This window comes from Aythya marila, assembly GCF_965140915.1.
Source record: "Aythya marila genome assembly, contig: HAP1_HAP1_SCAFFOLD_483, whole genome shotgun sequence".
Taxonomy (NCBI): domain Eukaryota; kingdom Metazoa; phylum Chordata; class Aves; order Anseriformes; family Anatidae; genus Aythya; species Aythya marila.
In genome coordinates, this window is record NW_028137152.1 from 25,376 (window position 1) to 44,544 (window position 19,169).

The following is a 19,169-nucleotide window of genomic DNA, read 5'->3' on the forward strand; positions in this document are numbered from 1 at the left end:
AGGCGGCGTGGTGATCTTCGCCGTCAACTCGCTGCTCTACCTCAACCAGAGCGTGCCGCCCTACGGCGTGTCCCTCAACAGCCTCACCGCCGGCACCACCGTCTTCCCGCTGCGTAAGGACCCCCCCCCCCCCCGGGGAGGGGGTCGGGGGGGGGATTTTGGGGCGGGCGGGGGTCCCGAGGCGCCGCCCCCGACGCCGCGCGCTCCCCGCAGGCATGCAGGAGGGGGTGAAGCTGACGCTGGACTGCGCGCAGGCCGCCTTCATCTCCTACGACAAGATGGTGATCTCGCTGAAGGGGGGGGAGATGTGAGTGCCACGCAGACCCCCACAGGGGGACGGGAGGGGGTCCCGCACCCCCCCCCCCCCGCCGGGCACGGCCCCCGACCCCGTCCCCGTCCCTCTGCCCGCAGCTACGTCCTGACGCTGATCACGGACGGGATGCGGAGCGTGCGCTCCTTCCACTTCGACAAGGCGGCCGCCAGCGTGCTCACCACCTGCGTGAGTCCCCGTGGCCGTCCCTATGTCCATGTCCGTCTGTCCCACGTGGCCGGGACCCCAAAAATCTCCCCATTTTTACCCGCAGATGGTGACGCTGGAGCCGGGCTACCTCTTCCTGGGGTCCCGCCTGGGCAACTCGCTGCTGCTCAAGTACACGGAGAAGCTGCAGGAGGCGCCCGTCGGCGTGGCCAAGGACGTGGCCGACAAGCAGGTGGGGTTGGGGGGCACCCAGGGGGTCCCGGGCCCCGTGGTCACCGCGTCCCCACCGCCACGTCCACGCCACCGTGTCCCCATCGTCCTGGCCCCACCGTGGGTGCACCCCCGTGGCCGTGTCGTGGCCGTGTCGTGACCCAACGTGGCTTGGTCACCGTGTCCCCAGGGTCTCCGTGTCCCCGCTGTGGTGCCCCTGACATCTCCTTGTCCCCCCCCTGCTGGGTCACCATCCCCCTGTCCCCACAGCCACGTCCCCACAGCCTTGAGGTCACCCCTTGGTCACCGCGTCCCCGTGGTCTCCCTGTCCCCACCACCACGTCCCTGCCACCAGGTCCCCATTTCCGTGTCCCCATGGCCACGTCCCCTTGGTCACTGCATCCCCACGATCTCGGAGTCCCCACTACCAGGTCTCCTGTCCCCTCCATGTCCCCATGTCCCTGTGGTCTCCACATCCCCGTGGTCTCCGTGTCCCCTCCATGGCCACGTCCCCCTGGTCTCCACATGTCCGTGGTCCCCATGTCCCCAAGGTCTCTGTGTCCCCATGGTCCCCATATCCCCTCCACGGCCACGTCCCTGTGGTCTCCACATCCTTGTGGTCTCCGTGTCCTCTCCATGTCCGTGTCCCCACGGTCTCCACGTGTCCGTGGTCCCCATGTCCCTGTGGTCTCCGTGTCCCCATGTCCCCATGGTCCCCATGTCCCCTCCATGGCCACATCCCTGTGGTCTCCATGTCCCTGTGGTCTCCACGTCCCCATGATCTCCGTGTCCCCTCCATGTCCATGTCCCCATGGTCTCCACATGTCTGTGGTCCCCATGTCCCCAAGGTCTCTGTGTCCCCATTGTCCCCATATCCCCTCCATGGCCACATCCCTGTGGTCTCCACATCCCCGTGGTCTCCGTGTCCCCTCCATGGCCACGTCCCCATGGTCTCTACATGTCTGTGGTCCCCATGTCCCCAAGATCTCCATGTCCCCAAGGTCTCTGTGTCCCCATTGTCCCCATATCCCTTCCATGGCCACGTCCCCGTGATCTCCGTGTCCCCACGGTCTCCGTGTCCCCCCATGGCCACCTCCCCATTGTCCCTGGTCCCACTGGGCCACCACCATCCCCGTGCCACTGTCTCCGTGCTCCCTCCCCCTGCAGGAGGAGCCCCCGATGAAGAAGAAGCGCTCGGACTCCTCGGGGCCTTGGGCAGGTAGGTGACACCGTGGGGACAGGGACGGGGACGGGGACGGGGACGGGGACACCCCCCCGTGGCACCCACCCTGACGGGCGCCGCCGTGGCCAGGAGGGAAGTCATCGGCGCAGGACGAGGTGGACGAGATCGAGGTGTACGGCAGCGAGGCGCAGTCGGGCACGCAGCTCGCCACCTACTCCTTCGAGGTACGGCCCCGGCCTCGTGGCACGGCTCCCCGGTGCCACGCCGTGTCCCCAACCTTGTCCCCAACCTTGTCCCCGTCCCACGTAGGTCTGCGACAGCATCCTCAACATCGGCCCCTGCGCCAACGCCGCCATGGGCGAGCCGGCCTTCCTCTCCGAGGAGGTGAGACACGGGGTGGGGGGACACGGGGTGGGGGGACTGACACGGGGTGAGGGGACACGGGGTGACGTCCCCGTGGTGTCCCCTGGTCCCCCAGTTCCAGAACAGCCCGGAGCCGGACCTGGAGATCGTGCTGTGCTCGGGGTACGGCAAGAACGGGGCGCTCTCCGTGCTGCAGGTGAGCGTGGCCGGCGCCGTGTCCCCGTGTCACTGCGTCCCCCTTGTCCCCACGTCCCCACGTCCCCCACATCCCCATGTCCCCGTGTCCCTGCGTCCCCATATCCCTACATCCATGCACCACCACATCCCTGTGTCCCCATATCCTCATGTCCCCTTGTGTCCCCTTGTCCCTGCACGACCACGTCCCTTCACCCTCACATCCCCAAATCCCTGCATCCCCACGTCCCCGTGTCCCCATGTCCCCAAATCCCTGCATCCCCATGTCCCCGTGTCCCCATGTCCCCAAATCCCTGCATCCCCATGTCCCCGTGTCCCCATGTCCCCAAATCCCTGCGTCCCCGTGTCCCTTTGTCCCCACATCCCTGCGCCCTTGTGTCCCCAAATCCCTGCATCCCCATGTCTCCTTGTCCCCACATCCCTGCGCCCTTGTGTCCCTAAATCCCTGCCTTCCCATGTCCCCATGTCCCTTTGTCCCCACATCCCCATGTCCCCCTGTCCCCATATCCCCATATCCCTGTGTCCCCATGTCCCTTTGTCCCCATATCCCCTTGTCCACCTGTCCCTGTGTCCCCATGTCCCTTTATCCCTTTGTCCCCGTGTCCCCATATCCCCATATCCCCGTGTCCCCCCGTCCCCCGGACCCCTTGTCCCCATATCCCCTTGTCCCCGTGTCCCCTTTTCCCAATGTCTCCATGTCCCTTTGTCCCTTTGTCCCCGTGTCCCCATGTCCCCGTGTCCCCAAATCCTTGCATCCCGTGTCCCCTTGTCCCTGCATGACCACATCCCTGCACCCTCATGTCCCCTTGTCCCTGTGTCCCCGTGTCCCTTTATCCCTTTGTCCCCACATCCCCATGTCCCCGTGTCCCCAAATCCCTGTGTCCCTGTGTCCCCTTGTCCTTGCATGACCACATCCCTGCGCCCTTATGTCCCCAAATCCCTGCCTCCCCATGTCCCCATGTCCCCGTGTCCTCGTGTCCCTGTGTCCCCCTGTACCCTTGTCCCCATGTCCCCTTGTCCCTTTATCCCTTTGTCCCCGTGTCCCCATATCCCCATATCCCCATGTCCCCGTGTCCCCCCGTCCCCCTGACCCCTTGTCCCCATGTCCCCTTGTCCCTGTGTCCCCGTGTCCCTTTATCCCTTTGTCCCCGTGTCCCCTTTTCCCAATGTCTCCATGTCCCTTTGTCCCCTTGTCCCCAAGTCTCTGTGTTCCCCGTGTCCCCAAATCCTTGCATCCCGTGTCCCCTTGTCCCTGCATCCCCACGTCCCCGTGTCCCCATGTCCCCAAATCCCTGCATCCCCATGTCCCTTTGTCCCCATGTTCCCAAATCCCTGCATCCCTGTGTCCCCATGTCCCCCTGTCCCCTTGTCCCCATGTCCCCTTGTCCCTGTGTCCCCATGTCCCTTTATCCCTTTGTCCCTTTGTCCCCGTGTCCCCATATCCCCATATCCCTGTGTCCCCGTGTCCCCCTGTCCCCCGACCCCTTGTCCCCATGTCCCCAAATCCCTGCATTCCCATGTCCCTTTGTCCCCATGTCCTCGTGTCCCTGTGTCCCCCTGTCCCCTTGTCCCCATGTCCCCTTGTCCCTGTGTCCCCATGTCCTCATGTCCCTTTATCCCTTTGTCCCCGTGTCCCCATATCCCCATGTCCCCTTGTCCCCGTGTCCCCATATCCCCATATCCCTGTGCCCCCATGTCCCCATGTCCCTAAATCCTTTTGTCCCCTTGTCCCCATGTCCCCTTGTCCCTGTGTCCCCATGTCCCTTTGTCCCTTTGTCCCCATGTCCCCGTGTCCCCAAATCCTTGCATCCCATGTCCCCTTGTCCTTGCATGACCACATCCCTGCACCCTCATGTCCCCAAATCCCTGCATTCCCATGTCCCTTTGTCCCCCTGTCCCCGTGTCCCCATGTCCCCATGATGTCCCCATGTCCCCATGTCCCTTTGTCCCCATGTCCCCTTGTCCCCGTGTCCCCAAATCCCTGTGTCCCCTTGTCCCTGCATGACCACATCCCTGCACCCTCATGTCCCCTTGTCCCTGTGTCCCTGTGTCCCTTTATCCCTTTGTCCCCGTGTCCCCATGTCCCCATGATGTCCCCGTGTCCCCTTGTCCCCCCGTGTCCCCGCGCCGTGCCGCCCGGTGCCGCGGTGAGCAGCGCGCGCCGCGGGCGCGGTGCCGGCGCCACAGCAGGAGCCGGGAGAACCAGGGCTGCGCCGAGCGGTGGGCGCAGGCCGTACGCCCCGAGCCACAGCCCCCCCCTCGCCCCCCCAGCTGCCCGGGTTTTGGGGTGGGGGTGGGGGGCTCGCGCCGCCCCCCGCCCGCGCCCCCAGCGCTGCCCCCTCCCCGCAGAAGAGCATCCGGCCCCAGGTGGTGACCACCTTCGAGCTGCCCGGCTGCTACGACATGTGGACCGTGGTGTCGCCGCCCAGGAAGGAGGAGGTTGGTGGTGGCACGCGGCCCCCTCCCCGGGTCCCCTCCCCGTGTCCCCTCCCCGGGTCCCCTCCCCATGTCCCCTCCACGTGTCCCCTCCCCGTGTCCCCTCCACGTGTCCCCTTCCCGTTCCACCTCCCTGTGTCCCCTTCTACGTGCCGCGTTCCCTGGGTCCCCTTCCCTGTGTCCCCACGTCTCCATCTCCACTCCACCTTCCCACGTCCCCTTCCCTGTGTCCCCTCCCTGGTGCCACCCTCCTGTGTCCCCTCCCCGGGTCCCCTCCCCGTGTCCCCTCCCCGGGTCCCCTCCCCGGGTCCCCTCCCCGTGTCCCCTCCACGTGTCCCCTTCCCGTTCCACCTCCCTGTGTCCCCTTTCCATGTCACGTTCCCTGTGTCCCCTTCCTCATGTCCCCTTCCCACGTCCCCATCTCCACGTCCCCTTCCCCGTGTCCCCTCCCTGGTGCCACCCTCCCGTGTCCCCTCTCCGTGTCCCCTCCCCATGTCCCTTCCCTGTTCCACCTCCCCGTGTCCCCTCTCCGTGCCACGTTCCCTGGGTCCCCTTCCCCGTGTCCCCTTCCCACGTCCCCATCTCCATGTCCCCTTCCCTGTGTCCCCTCCCCAGTGCCACCCTCCCGAGTCCCCTCCCTGTGTCCCCTTCCCCGTTCCACCTCCCCGTGTCCCCTTCCCACGTCCCCATCTCCACATCCCCATCTCCACGTCCCCTTCCCTGTGTCCCCTCCCTGGTGCCACCCTCCCTGTGTCCCCTCCCCGTGTCCCTTCTCTGTGTCCCCTTCCCGTGTCCCCTCCCCATGTCCCCTTCTCTGTGCCACCTTCCCCGTGTCCCCTCCCCGTGTCCCCTCGCCCACCCCCTCTCCACTAAACCCCAAAATCATTAGGATCGGGGAAACCCTCCAAAATCACCCGCTCCTACCACCCCCAAACCCCGTCCCCAAGCCCCGCGCCCACCCCCTCCTTGCACCCCCAGGGACAGTGACGCCCCCACCCCCCCATGCAACCCATCCCAATGCCTGGCCACGCTCTGGGGGCAGAAAAATCCCCAAATCCCCCCCAAAACCTCCCCATCTCCCCACCACCCTCCCCGTGTCCCCCCCCTCCACCGCGGGATGCCGGCTGCCCCCCGGTCCCGGCGGGGTCTCCCAGCGCCCTTCTCCCCCCAGGCTGAGACGAGCACCACGGGCGAAAGCAGCGACAAGGACGCGACCCCCCCGGAGCCCCCCGAGGACACGAGCCGGCGCCACGGCTTCCTCATCCTCAGCCGCGAGGACTCCACCATGGTACGGCTCCGGGGGCGCGGCGCCGGCACCGGTGCCGGCGTTTGGGGCAAAGGGGTGGGCACGACGCCAGCATCCCAACCCTTTTTTCCCCCCTCCCAACCCCAAAAAAGATCCTGCAGACGGGCCAGGAGATCATGGAGCTGGACACGAGTGGCTTCGCCACGCAGGGCCCCACCGTCTTCGCCGGCAACATCGGTGACAACCGCTACATCGTGCAGGTGTCACCGCTCGGCATCCGCCTGCTGGAGGGGGGTGAGCGCACGGGAAGGGGGTCCCGTGGGGGTCCCATGGGGGTCCCGGCACCCCCTGATGGCTCTACCCACAGTGAACCAGCTGCACTTCATCCCCGTGGACCTGGGGTCGCCCATCGTGCACTGCGCCGTGGCCGACCCCTACGTGGTGATCCTGAGCGCCGAGGGCCAGGCGTCCGTCTTCGTGCTGAAGAGCGACAGCTACGGCGGCCGCACGCACCGCCTGGCGCTGCAGAAGACGCAGCTGCACCACGTGAGTGTCACCCGTGCCGTGTCACCCGCCTGGCGTGGCACCCGTGGCATCGCGTCACTCGTGGCATTGCGTCACCCGTGGCATCGCGTTACCCACGTCATAGCGTTACCCGTGGTGTCACATCACCCATGGCATCATGTCACCGGTGGCATCGCATCACCCACGGCATCACATCACCTGTGGCATCGCGTCACTCGTGGCATAGCGTCACTCATAGCATCACATTACCCACGTCATAGCATTACCCATGGTGTCACATCACCCGTGGCATCGTGTCACTCGTGGCATCACGTCACTCGTGACATCACGTTACCCACGTCATAGCATTACCCATGGTGTCACGTCACCCATGGCATCACGTCACCTGTGGCATTGTGGCACCCGTGACATCGTGTCACTCGTGGTATTGCATCACCCATGGCATCGCGTTACCCAAATCATAGCATTACCCATGGTGTCATGTCACCCATGGCATCGTGTCACCTGCCTGGCGTGGCACCCATGGCATCGTGTCACTCGTGGCATCGTGTCACTCGTGGCATTGCATCACCCGTGGCATCACGTTACCCACCTCATAGCGTTACCCATGGTGTCACGTCACCCATGGCATCATGTCACACACCTGGCGTGGCACCCGTGGCATCGTGTCACTCGTGGCATTGCACCACCCATGGCATCACGTTACCCACGTCATAGCATTACCCATGGTGTCATGTCACCCGCGTCACCCGCGTCACCCCCCTGGCGTGGCACCCGTGGCATCGTGTCACTTGTGGCATTGCGTCACCCGTGGCATCGCGTTACCCACGTCATAGCGTTACCCATGGTGTCACGTCACCCATGGCATCATGTCACCTGTGGCATCGTGGCACCCGTGGCATCGTGTCACTCGTGGCATTGCACCACCCGTGGCATTGCGTTACCCAAGCCATAGCATTACCCATGGTGTCACGTCACCCATGTCACCATGTCACTTGTGTCATTTGTGTCACCGTGTCACCATGTCACCCATTTCACCGTGTCACCCGTGTCACTGTGCCACCCATGTCACAGTGTCACCGTGTCACCTGTGGCACCATGGCACCGTGGCACTGTGTCATGCCACCCGTGTGCCCGTGTCACACTGTCACCGTGTCACCCATGGTGGCACCATGTCACTCATGTCACTGTGTCACCATGGCACCCATGGCACTGTCACCATGCCACCTGTGTCACTGTGTCACTTGTGTCACCCATGGCACCGTGTCACCCGTGTCACTTTGTCACCGTGTCACCCGTGACACTGTGTCACCTGTGTCACTGTGTCACAGTGCCACCCGTGGCACCATGTCACCCATGGCACTGTGTCACCTGTGTCACTGTGTCACTTGTGTCACTCATGTCACCACGTCACCGTGTCACCTGTGTCACTTGTGTCACTCATGTCACCATGTCACCCATGGCACCGTGTCACCTGTGTCACTTTGTCACCGTATCACTTGTGGCACTGTGTCACCGTATCACTCGTGTCACCCATGGCACCATGTCACTGTGTCACCTGTGTCACCATGTCACTTGTGTCACTCATGTCACCCATGGCACCGTGTCACCCGTGTCACTTTGTCACTGTGTCACCCATGGCACCATGTCACTGTGTCACCTGTGTCACTGTGTCACTTGTGTCACTCATGTCACCATGTCACCCATGGCACTGTGTCTCCATATCACTCGTGTCACCATGTCACCGTGTCACCTGTGTCACTCATGTCACCACGTCACCGTGTCACCCGTGTCACTGTGTCACCCATGGCACCATGTCACCGTGCCACATGTGTCACCGTGTCACCTGTGTCACTGTGTCACCTGTGTCACTGTGTCACCATGTCACCACGTCACCATGTCCCCGTGTCACCATGTCACTGTGTCCCCGTGTCCCCGTGTCCCCGTGTGACGCTGTCCCGTGCCGCCCGCAGCAGCCGAAGGTGATCGCGCTGTGCGTGTACCGCGATGTGAGCGGGATGTTCACCACCGAGAGCCGCGCCGCCGGCGCCCGCGACGAGCTGGCCCTGCGCGGCCACGCCGAGGCCGAGACCCTCATCCAGGACATCAGGTGGGCACGGGGGGGGGGGCGTGGCGTGGCCCCGTGGTGGCGGTGGCCCCGTGGTGGTGGCGGTGTCCCCGTGGGGGCAGTGGTGTCCCTTTGGTGGTTTCCCCGTGGTGGTGTCCCTGTGGCCGTGTCCCCTGGGTGGTGTCCCTGTGGTGGTGGCCGTGTCCCCGTGGCCGTGTCCCCATGGTGGTGGCCATGTCCCCTTGCTGGTGTCCCCGTGGTGGTGGCAGTGTCCCTGTGGCCGTGTCCCTGTGGCCGTGTCCCCATGGTGGTGGCCATGTCCCCTTGCTGGTGTCCCCATGGTGGTGGCAGTGTCCCCGTGGGGGCAGTGGTGTCCCTTTGGTGGTTTCCCCTTGGTGGTGTCCCTGTGGCTGTGTCCCCTGGGTGGTGTCCCCGTGGTGGTGGCCATGTCCCCATGGCCGTGTCCCCATGGTGGTGGCGGTGTCCCCGTGGCGGTGTCCCCGCGGTGCTGACGGCGCGGTGCCGGCAGCGAGGCGGTGGACGACGAGGAGGAGATGCTGTACGGGGACTCGGGGGCGCTCTTCAGCCCCGACAAGGAGGAGCCGCGCCGCAGCCTCCCCGCCGAGCGCGAGCCCCACCAGCACCGCGCCGAGCCCACGCACTGGTGCGTACTGGTGCGCGACAACGGCGCCATGGAGGTGAGCCGCACCGCGACCCCGCTGTCCCCGTGTCCCCCCGGTGTCCCCCCGGTGTCCCCCAGTGTCCCCCAGTGTCCCCCAGTCCCTCCCAGTATCCCCCAGTGCCCCGGTGTCCCCACATCCCCCCAGTATCCCCAGTATCCCCCCAGTGTCCCCACATCCTCCCAGCCTTCCCAGTGCGCCCAGTGTCCCCCTGGTGTCCCCCCAGCGCTCCCAGTGTCCCCAGTGTCCCCCAGTCCCCCCAGTGTCCCCACATCCCCCTGGTGTCCCCATGTCCCCCACCCCACCAGTCCCCCCAGTGTCTCCCAGTCCTCCCAGTATCCCCCTGTCCTTCCACCCTGCACATCCCCCCAGTGTCCCCCAGTTCCCCACTGTCCCCCAGCCCCCCCAGTATCCCCCAGTGCCCCCCGCTGTCCCCATGTCCCCCCAGTGTCTCCCAGCCCCCCCAGTGTCCCCAAATCCCTCTGTCCATCCATCACACAACCCCTCCAGTATCCCCCAGTCCCCCCAGTTCCCCCAGTGTCCCCCTGTCCTTCCTCCCTGCACATCCACTCAGCGTCACCCAGTGTCCCCAGTCCCCCCAGTGTCCCCACATCCCCCCAGTCCCCCCAGTGTCCCCCAGTGTCCCCAGTGTCCCCCAGTGTCCCCCACCCAGTGTCCCCCAGTCCCTCCCAGTATCCCCCAGTGCCCCCCGCTGTCCCCCCAGATCTACCAGCTGCCCGAGTGGCGCCTGGTGTTCCTGGTGAAGAACTTCCCGATGGGGCAGCGGGTGCTGGTGGACAGTGTCCCCATGTCCCCCCAGTGTCCCCCAGTGTCCCCCAGTGTCCCCCAGTCCCTCCCAGTATCCCCCAGTGCCCCCCGCTGTCCCCCCAGATCTACCAGCTGCCCGAGTGGCGCCTGGTGTTCCTGGTGAAGAACTTCCCGATGGGGCAGCGGGTGCTGGTGGACAGTGTCCCCATGTCCCCCCAGTGTCCCCCAGTGTCCCCCAGTGTCCCCCAGTCCCTCCCAGTATCCCCCAGTGCCCCCCGCTGTCCCCCCAGATCTACCAGCTGCCCGAGTGGCGCCTGGTGTTCCTGGTGAAGAACTTCCCGATGGGGCAGCGGGTGCTGGTGGACAGTGTCCCCATGTCCCCCCAGTGTCCCCCAGTGTCCCCCAGTGTCCCCCAGTCCCTCCCAGTATCCCCCAGTGCCCCCCGCTGTCCCCCCAGATCTACCAGCTGCCCGAGTGGCGCCTGGTGTTCCTGGTGAAGAACTTCCCGATGGGGCAGCGGGTGCTGGTGGACAGTGTCCCCATGTCCCCCCAGTGTCCCCCAGTGTCCCCCAGTGTCCCCCAGTCCCTCCCAGTATCCCCCAGTGCCCCCCGCTGTCCCCCCAGATCTACCAGCTGCCCGAGTGGCGCCTGGTGTTCCTGGTGAAGAACTTCCCGATGGGGCAGCGGGTGCTGGTGGACAGTGTCCCCATGTCCCCCCAGTGTCCCCCAGTGTCCCCCAGTGTCCCCCAGTCCCTCCCAGTATCCCCCAGTGCCCCCCGCTGTCCCCCCAGATCTACCAGCTGCCCGAGTGGCGCCTGGTGTTCCTGGTGAAGAACTTCCCGATGGGGCAGCGGGTGCTGGTGGACAGTGTCCCCATGTCCCCCCAGTGTCCCCCAGTGTCCCCCAGTGTCCCCCAGTCCCTCCCAGTATCCCCCAGTGCCCCCCGCTGTCCCCCCAGATCTACCAGCTGCCCGAGTGGCGCCTGGTGTTCCTGGTGAAGAACTTCCCGATGGGGCAGCGGGTGCTGGTGGACAGTGTCCCCATGTCCCCCCAGTGTCCCCCAGTGTCCCCCAGTGTCCCCCAGTCCCTCCCAGTATCCCCCAGTGCCCCCCGCTGTCCCCCCAGATCTACCAGCTGCCCGAGTGGCGCCTGGTGTTCCTGGTGAAGAACTTCCCGATGGGGCAGCGGGTGCTGGTGGACAGTGTCCCCATGTCCCCCCAGTGTCCCCCAGTGTCCCCCAGTGTCCCCCAGTCCCTCCCAGTATCCCCCAGTGCCCCCCGCTGTCCCCCCAGATCTACCAGCTGCCCGAGTGGCGCCTGGTGTTCCTGGTGAAGAACTTCCCGATGGGGCAGCGGGTGCTGGTGGACAGTGTCCCCATGTCCCCCCAGTGTCCCCCAGTGTCCCCCAGTGTCCCCCAGTCCCTCCCAGTATCCCCCAGTGCCCCCCGCTGTCCCCCCAGATCTACCAGCTGCCCGAGTGGCGCCTGGTGTTCCTGGTGAAGAACTTCCCGATGGGGCAGCGGGTGCTGGTGGACAGTGTCCCCATGTCCCCCCAGTGTCCCCCAGTGTCCCCCAGTGTCCCCCAGTCCCTCCCAGTATCCCCCAGTGCCCCCCGCTGTCCCCCCAGATCTACCAGCTGCCCGAGTGGCGCCTGGTGTTCCTGGTGAAGAACTTCCCGATGGGGCAGCGGGTGCTGGTGGACAGTGTCCCCATGTCCCCCCAGTGTCCCCCAGTGTCCCCCACCCAGTGTCCCCCAGTCCCTCCCAGTATCCCCCAGTGCCCCCCGCTGTCCCCCCAGATCTACCAGCTGCCCGAGTGGCGCCTGGTGTTCCTGGTGAAGAACTTCCCGATGGGGCAGCGGGTGCTGGTGGACAGTGTCCCCATGTCCCCCCAGTGTCCCCCAGTGTCCCCCAGTGTCCCCCAGTCCCTCCCAGTATCCCCCAGTGCCCCCCGCTGTCCCCCCAGATCTACCAGCTGCCCGAGTGGCGCCTGGTGTTCCTGGTGAAGAACTTCCCGATGGGGCAGCGGGTGCTGGTGGACAGTGTCCCCATGTCCCCCCAGTGTCCCCCAGTGTCCCCCAGTGTCCCCCAGTCCCTCCCAGTATCCCCCAGTGCCCCCCGCTGTCCCCCCAGATCTACCAGCTGCCCGAGTGGCGCCTGGTGTTCCTGGTGAAGAACTTCCCGATGGGGCAGCGGGTGCTGGTGGACAGTGTCCCCATGTCCCCCCAGTGTCCCCCAGTGTCCCCCAGTGTCCCCCAGTCCCTCCCAGTATCCCCCAGTGCCCCCCGCTGTCCCCCCAGATCTACCAGCTGCCCGAGTGGCGCCTGGTGTTCCTGGTGAAGAACTTCCCGAAGGGGCAGCGGGTGCTGGTGGACAGTGTCCCCATGTCCCCCCAGTGTCCCCCAGTGTCCCCCAGTGTCCCCCAGTCCCTCCCAGTATCCCCCAGTGCCCCCCGCTGTCCCCCCAGATCTACCAGCTGCCCGAGTGGCGCCTGGTGTTCCTGGTGAAGAACTTCCCGATGGGGCAGCGGGTGCTGGTGGACAGTGTCCCCATGTCCCCCCAGTGTCCCCCAGTGTCCCCCAGTGTCCCCCAGTCCCTCCCAGTATCCCCCAGTGCCCCCCGCTGTCCCCCCAGATCTACCAGCTGCCCGAGTGGCGCCTGGTGTTCCTGGTGAAGAACTTCCCGATGGGGCAGCGGGTGCTGGTGGACAGTGTCCCCATGTCCCCCCAGTGTCCCCCAGTGTCCCCCAGTGTCCCCCAGTCCCTCCCAGTATCCCCCAGTGCCCCCCGCTGTCCCCCCAGATCTACCAGCTGCCCGAGTGGCGCCTGGTGTTCCTGGTGAAGAACTTCCCGATGGGGCAGCGGGTGCTGGTGGACAGTGTCCCCATGTCCCCCCAGTGTCCCCCAGTGTCCCCCACCCAGTGTCCCCCAGTCCCTCCCAGTATCCCCCAGTGCCCCCCGCTGTCCCCCCAGATCTACCAGCTGCCCGAGTGGCGCCTGGTGTTCCTGGTGAAGAACTTCCCGATGGGGCAGCGGGTGCTGGTGGACAGTGTCCCCATGTCCCCCCAGTGTCCCCCAGTGTCCCCCAGTGTCCCCCAGTCCCTCCCAGTATCCCCCAGTGCCCCCCGCTGTCCCCCCAGATCTACCAGCTGCCCGAGTGGCGCCTGGTGTTCCTGGTGAAGAACTTCCCGATGGGGCAGCGGGTGCTGGTGGACAGTGTCCCCATGTCCCCCCAGTGTCCCCCAGTGTCCCCCACCCAGTGTCCCCCAGTCCCTCCCAGTATCCCCCAGTGCCCCCCGCTGTCCCCCCAGATCTACCAGCTGCCCGAGTGGCGCCTGGTGTTCCTGGTGAAGAACTTCCCGATGGGGCAGCGGGTGCTGGTGGACAGTGTCCCCATGTCCCCCCAGTGTCCCCCAGTGTCCCCCAGTGTCCCCCAGTCCCTCCCAGTATCCCCCAGTGCCCCCCGCTGTCCCCCCAGATCTACCAGCTGCCCGAGTGGCGCCTGGTGTTCCTGGTGAAGAACTTCCCGATGGGGCAGCGGGTGCTGGTGGACAGTGTCCCCATGTCCCCCCAGTGTCCCCCAGTGTCCCCCAGTGTCCCCCAGTCCCTCCCAGTATCCCCCAGTGCCCCCCGCTGTCCCCCCAGATCTACCAGCTGCCCGAGTGGCGCCTGGTGTTCCTGGTGAAGAACTTCCCGATGGGGCAGCGGGTGCTGGTGGACAGTGTCCCCATGTCCCCCCAGTGTCCCCCAGTGTCCCCCAGTGTCCCCCAGTCCCTCCCAGTATCCCCCAGTGCCCCCCGCTGTCCCCCCAGATCTACCAGCTGCCCGAGTGGCGCCTGGTGTTCCTGGTGAAGAACTTCCCGATGGGGCAGCGGGTGCTGGTGGACAGTGTCCCCATGTCCCCCCAGTGTCCCCCAGTGTCCCCCAGTGTCCCCCAGTCCCTCCCAGTATCCCCCAGTGCCCCCCGCTGTCCCCCCAGATCTACCAGCTGCCCGAGTGGCGCCTGGTGTTCCTGGTGAAGAACTTCCCGATGGGGCAGCGGGTGCTGGTGGACAGCTCGTTCGGGCAGCCGGCGGCCCCCGGGGAGGCCAAGAAGGAGGAGGCCACGCGCCAGGGGGAGCTGCCCCTGGTCAAGGAGGTGCTGCTGGTGCCGCTGGGGAACCGGCACAGCCGGCCCTACCTGCTGGTGGGTGGGGGATATATGGGGTGGGGGGGATATGGGGTGGGATATGGGGTCGGGGGGCGATATGGGGTCAGGGTGCCGCTGGGGAACCGGCACAGCCGGCCATACCTGCTGGTGGGTGGGGTATGGGGGGGGTATGGGGTCGGGGTTGGATATGGGGTCGGGGGTGGGATATGGGGCTGGTGAGGGGGCTGGAGTGGGATATGGGGTCAGGGTGGGATATGGGGTCAGGGTGTGGGGTTGGGGTGGGATATGGGGTGGGATATGGGGTTGGGGTTGGGGTCAGGGTGCCGCTGGGGAACCGACACAGCCGGCCCTACCTGCTGGTGGGTGGGGTATGGGGGGGGTATGGGGTCGGGGTTGGATATGGGGTCGGGGGTGGGATATGGGGCTGGTGAGGGGGCTGGAGTGGGATATGGGGTCAGGGTGGGATATGGGGTCAGGGTGTGGGGTTGGGGTGGGATATGGGGTGGGATATGGGGTTGGGGTTGGGGTCAGGGTGCCGCTGGGGAACCGGCACAGCCGGCCATACCTGCTGGTGGGTGGGGTATGGGGGGGGTATGGGGTCGGGGTTGGATATGGGGTCGGGGGTGGGATATGGGGCTGGTGAGGGGGCTGGAGTGGGATATGGGGTCAGGGTGGGATATGGGGTCAGGGTGTGGGGTTGGGGTGGGATATGGGGTGGGATATGGGGTTGGGGTTGGGGTCAGGGTGCCGCTGGGGAACCGACACAGCCGGCCATACCTGCTGGTGGGTGGGGTATGGGGGGGGTATGGGGTGGATATGGGGTCAGGGTAGGTGTGGGGTGGGATATGGGGTTGGGTAGGGATATGGGGTCAGGGTGTAGGGTGTGGAGTGGGACATGGGGCTGGGGTGTGGGGTGTGGGGCTTGGGTGTGGGGTTGGGTAGGGATATGGGGTTGGGGTTGGGGTCAGGGTGCCGCTGGGGAACCGGCACAGCCAGCCATACCTGCTGGTGGGTGGGGGATATGGGGTGGGTATGGGGTCAGGGTGGGTGTGGGGTGGGCAGGATATGGGGTCAGGGTGTGGGGTTGGGGTGGGATATGGGGTTGGGTAGGGATATGGGGTTGGGGTTGGGGTCAGGGTGAGGGGTTGGGGTGGGATATGGGGTTGGGGTTGGGGTCAGGGTGCCGCTGGGGAACCGGCACAGCCGGCCCTACCTGCTGGTGGGTGGGGGATATGGGGTGGGTATGGGGTCAGGGTGGGTGTGGGGTGGGCAGGATATGGGGTCAGGGTGTGGGGTTGGGGTGGGATATGGGGTTGGGTAGGGATATGGGGTTGGGGTTGGGGTCAGGGTGAGGGGTTGGGGTGGGATATGGGGTTGGGGTTGGGGTCAGGGTGCCGCTGGGGAACCGGCACAGCTGGCCCTACCTGCTGGTGGGTGGGGGATATATGGGGTGGGGGGGATATGGGGTCGGGGTGTGGGGTCGGGGGGCGATATGGAGTCAGGGTGTGCGGTTGGGGGTGGGATATGGGGTCAGGGTGTCGCTGGGGAACCGGCACAGCCGGCCCTACCTGCTGGTGGGTGGGGGTATGGGGTGGGGGGGGTATGGGGTGGATATAGGGTCAGGGGGCGATATGGGGTTGGGTAGGGATATGGAGTTGGGGTTGGGGTCAGGGTGCCGCTGGGGAACCGCCACAGCCGGCCGTACCTGCTGGTGGGTGGGGGATATATGGGGTGGGGGGGATATGGGGTGGGATATGGGGTCGGGGGGCGATATGGGGTCAGGGTGGGTGTCGGGGGGGGATATGGGGTCAGGGTGTCGCTGGGGAACCGGCACAGCCGGCCATACCTGCTGGTGGGTGGGGGATATATGGGGTGGGGGGGATATGGGGTCGGGGTGTGGGGTTGGGGTGGGATATGGGGCTGGGTAGGGATATGGGGTTGGGGTTGGGGTCAGGGTGCCACTGGGGAACCGGCACAGCCGGCCATACCTGCTGGTGGGTGGGGATATGGGGTGGGATATGGGGTCGGGGTGTGGGGTTGGGGTGGGATATGGCGTGGGATATGGGGTTGGGTAGGGACACAGGGTCAGGGTGTGGGGCTGGGGTGGCATATGGGGCTGGTGAGTGGGCTGGAGTGGGATATGGGGTCAGGGTGGGATATGGGGTCAGGGTGTGGGGTTGGGGTGGGATATGGGGTTGGGTAGGGATATGGGGTGGATGTGGGGTGGGGGGGGGATATGGGGTGGGATATGGGGCTGGGTAGGGATATGGGGTTGGGGTTGGGGTCAGGGTGCCGCTGGGGAACCGGCACAGCCGGCCATACCTGCTGGTGGGTGTGGGGTGGGGGGGGGGTATGGGGTCGGGGTGGGTGTGGGGTGGGGGGGGGATATGGGGTCAGGGTGGGTGTGGGGTGAAGGGGTGGGATATGGGGTCAGGGTGGGTGTGGGGTGAAGGGGTGGGATATGGGGTCAGGGTGTCGCTGGGGAACCGGCACAGCCGGCCATACCTGCTGGTGGGTGGGGGATATGGGGTGGGTATGGGGTGGATATGGGGTGGATATGGGGTCAGGGTGGGTGTGGGGTGGGATATGGGGTTGGGTAGGGATATGGGGCTGGGTAGGGTTATGGGGTGGGATATGGGGTGGGTGTGGGTTGGGGGGGGATATGGGGTGGGATATGGGGTCAGGGTGTGGGGTGTGGGGTGGGATATGAGGTGGGGGGTGGGATATGGGGTGGGATATGGGGCTGGGTAGGGATATGGGGTTGGGTAGGGATATGGGGTTGGTGTCAGGGTCAGGGTGCTGCTGGGGAACCAGCACAGCTGGCCATACCTGCTGGTGGGTGGGGGATATGGGGTGGGTATGGGGTCGGGTAGGGATATGGGGTCAGGGTGTGGGGCTGGGGTGGGATATGGGGCTGGGATATGGGACTGGGATGTGGGGCTGGGGTGGGATATGGGGCTGGGGGTGGATATGGGGTCAGGGAGTGGGGTGTGGGGTGGGATGTGGGGCTGCTGAGGGGGCTGGGGTGGGATATGGGGTTGGGGTTGGGGTCACAATGTGAGGTCAGGATGGGATATGGGGTCAAGGTGTGGGGCTAGGGTGGGATATGGGGCTGGGGTATGGGGCTGGGGTTGGATATGGGGCTGGGGGCAGATATAGGGCCAGGGTGTGGGGCTGGGGGCAGACATGGGGCTGGGCTGTGGGGCTGGGACGTGGTTGCAGGGATGTGTGGGGCTGAAATGCGGGGCTGGGGCCGTGCCGTGGGGCCAGGCCGCGCTATGGGGCCGCGCTCTGGGGCCGCGCCGACCCCGTCCCCACCTCCAGGTGCACGTGGACCAGGAGCTGCTGATCTACGAGGCCTTCAGCCACGACTCCCAGCTGGGCCAGAGCAACCTCAAAGTGCGCTTCAAGAAGGTGAGGGGGGGTCCCGGGGGGGGTCCTTGGGGTCCCGGGGGGTCCCACGCCCCCCGTCCCAACCCCACAACCCCCCCCCCAGGTGCCCCACAACATCAATTTCCGCGAGAGGAAGCCGAAGCCGTCCAAGAAGAAGCCGGAGAGCGCGGGGGGCGCCGAGGAGCCGGGGGGGCCGCGGGGCCGCGTGGCGAGGTTCCGCTACTTCGAGGACATCTACGGCTACTCGGGGGTGAGATTTGGGGCTGGGGGGGGCACCCTGACGTCTGGGGACACCCCAAGAGCTGGGGACACCCCCCAACATCTGGGGACACCCCAATATCTGGGGGCACCCCCCAAGAGCTGGGGGCACCCCCGTCTGGGGACACCCAGCCATCATCATCGTCATCGTCATCGTCATCATCAATGTGGGGACCCCCCCAGTCAATGTGGGGACCCCCCCCTAAATTTGGGGACCCCCCCCAGTCAATGTGGGGACCCCCCCCTAAATTTGGGGACCCCCCCCAGTCAATGTGGGGACCTCCCCTAAATTTGGGGACCCCCCGCAGTCAATGTGGGGACCCCCCCCTAAATTTGGGGACCCCCCCAGTCAATGTGGGGACCCCCCCCTAAATTTGAGGACTGTTTCCCATCAATCTCAGGGTCCCCACATTAATAGGGACCCCCCCAAAAAAAATTGGGGACCCCACCCATCAATTTCAGGGTCCCCTCATCAACTTGGGACCCCCCCCTAAATTTGAGGACCATTTCTCATCCATTTTGGGATCCCCCCATTAACATAGGGACCCCCCCAAAAAAAACTGGGGACCCCACCCATCAATTTTAGGATCCCCCAATCAATGCAGGGACCCCCCCTAAATTTGGGGACCCTCTCCCTTCAATTTCAGGACCTTCCCCTAAATTTGGGACCCTCTCACCAGCGTGGGGACCCCCCCCCAAATTTGGTGACTCTTCCCCATCAATTTTAGGATCCCCCAATTGATGCAGGGACCCCCCCTAAATTTGGGGACCCTCTCCCATCAATTTCAGGACCCCCCAATCGATGTGGGGACCCTCTCCCACCCATTTCAGGACCCTCCCCTAAATTTGGGGACACCCCCCTAAATCTGGAGACCCCCCCATCAATTTCAGGACCCCCCCCATCAACCTCCAGCCCCCCCCAATCCATCTGGGGACCCCCAAATCCATGTAGGGCCCTCCCCCAGACGTGTGGCCACCTCCCCACTTTTAGGGCCACCTCCCCCAGATTTGGGGCCACCTCCCCCAAATTTAGCGCCACCTCCTCCAAATTTGGGACCACCCCCCCAGATTTCGGACCCCCCCATCAACCTCCAGCCCCCCCCAATCCATCTGGGGACCCCCCAAATCCACGTGGGGCCCTCCCCCAGACCTGGGGCCACCTCCCCACTTTTAGGGCCACCTCCCCCAGATTTGTGTCCACCTCCCCCAGATTTGGGGC

General features: G+C 65.8%; 1 protein-coding gene across 2 annotated transcripts in view; it reads left to right on the plus strand.

Annotated features, from left to right (window-relative positions):
• CPSF1 (cleavage and polyadenylation specific factor 1) overlaps window positions 1-19,169 on the plus strand; it is a 40,112-nt gene that overhangs the window by 5,982 nt on the left and 14,961 nt on the right. The window contains exons 9-25 of one of the 2 annotated variants that reach the window (XM_082785537.1): window positions 3-113; window positions 214-307; window positions 412-499; window positions 585-710; window positions 1,856-1,907; window positions 2,001-2,095; window positions 2,181-2,255; window positions 2,350-2,430; window positions 4,779-4,868; window positions 6,037-6,153; window positions 6,264-6,405; window positions 6,479-6,657; window positions 8,610-8,746; window positions 9,234-9,402; window positions 14,129-14,335; window positions 17,624-17,713; window positions 17,796-17,942. In XM_082785537.1, coding sequence (XP_082641663.1) covers window positions 3-113; window positions 214-307; window positions 412-499; window positions 585-710; window positions 1,856-1,907; window positions 2,001-2,095; window positions 2,181-2,255; window positions 2,350-2,430; window positions 4,779-4,868; window positions 6,037-6,153; window positions 6,264-6,405; window positions 6,479-6,657; window positions 8,610-8,746; window positions 9,234-9,402; window positions 14,129-14,335; window positions 17,624-17,713; window positions 17,796-17,942 — 2,000 coding nt within the window. The remainder of the gene's footprint in view (window positions 1-2; window positions 114-213; window positions 308-411; window positions 500-584; window positions 711-1,855; window positions 1,908-2,000; window positions 2,096-2,180; window positions 2,256-2,349; window positions 2,431-4,778; window positions 4,869-6,036; window positions 6,154-6,263; window positions 6,406-6,478; window positions 6,658-8,609; window positions 8,747-9,233; window positions 9,403-14,128; window positions 14,336-17,623; window positions 17,714-17,795; window positions 17,943-19,169) is intronic. The other variant, XM_082785538.1, reaches the window with a different exon arrangement.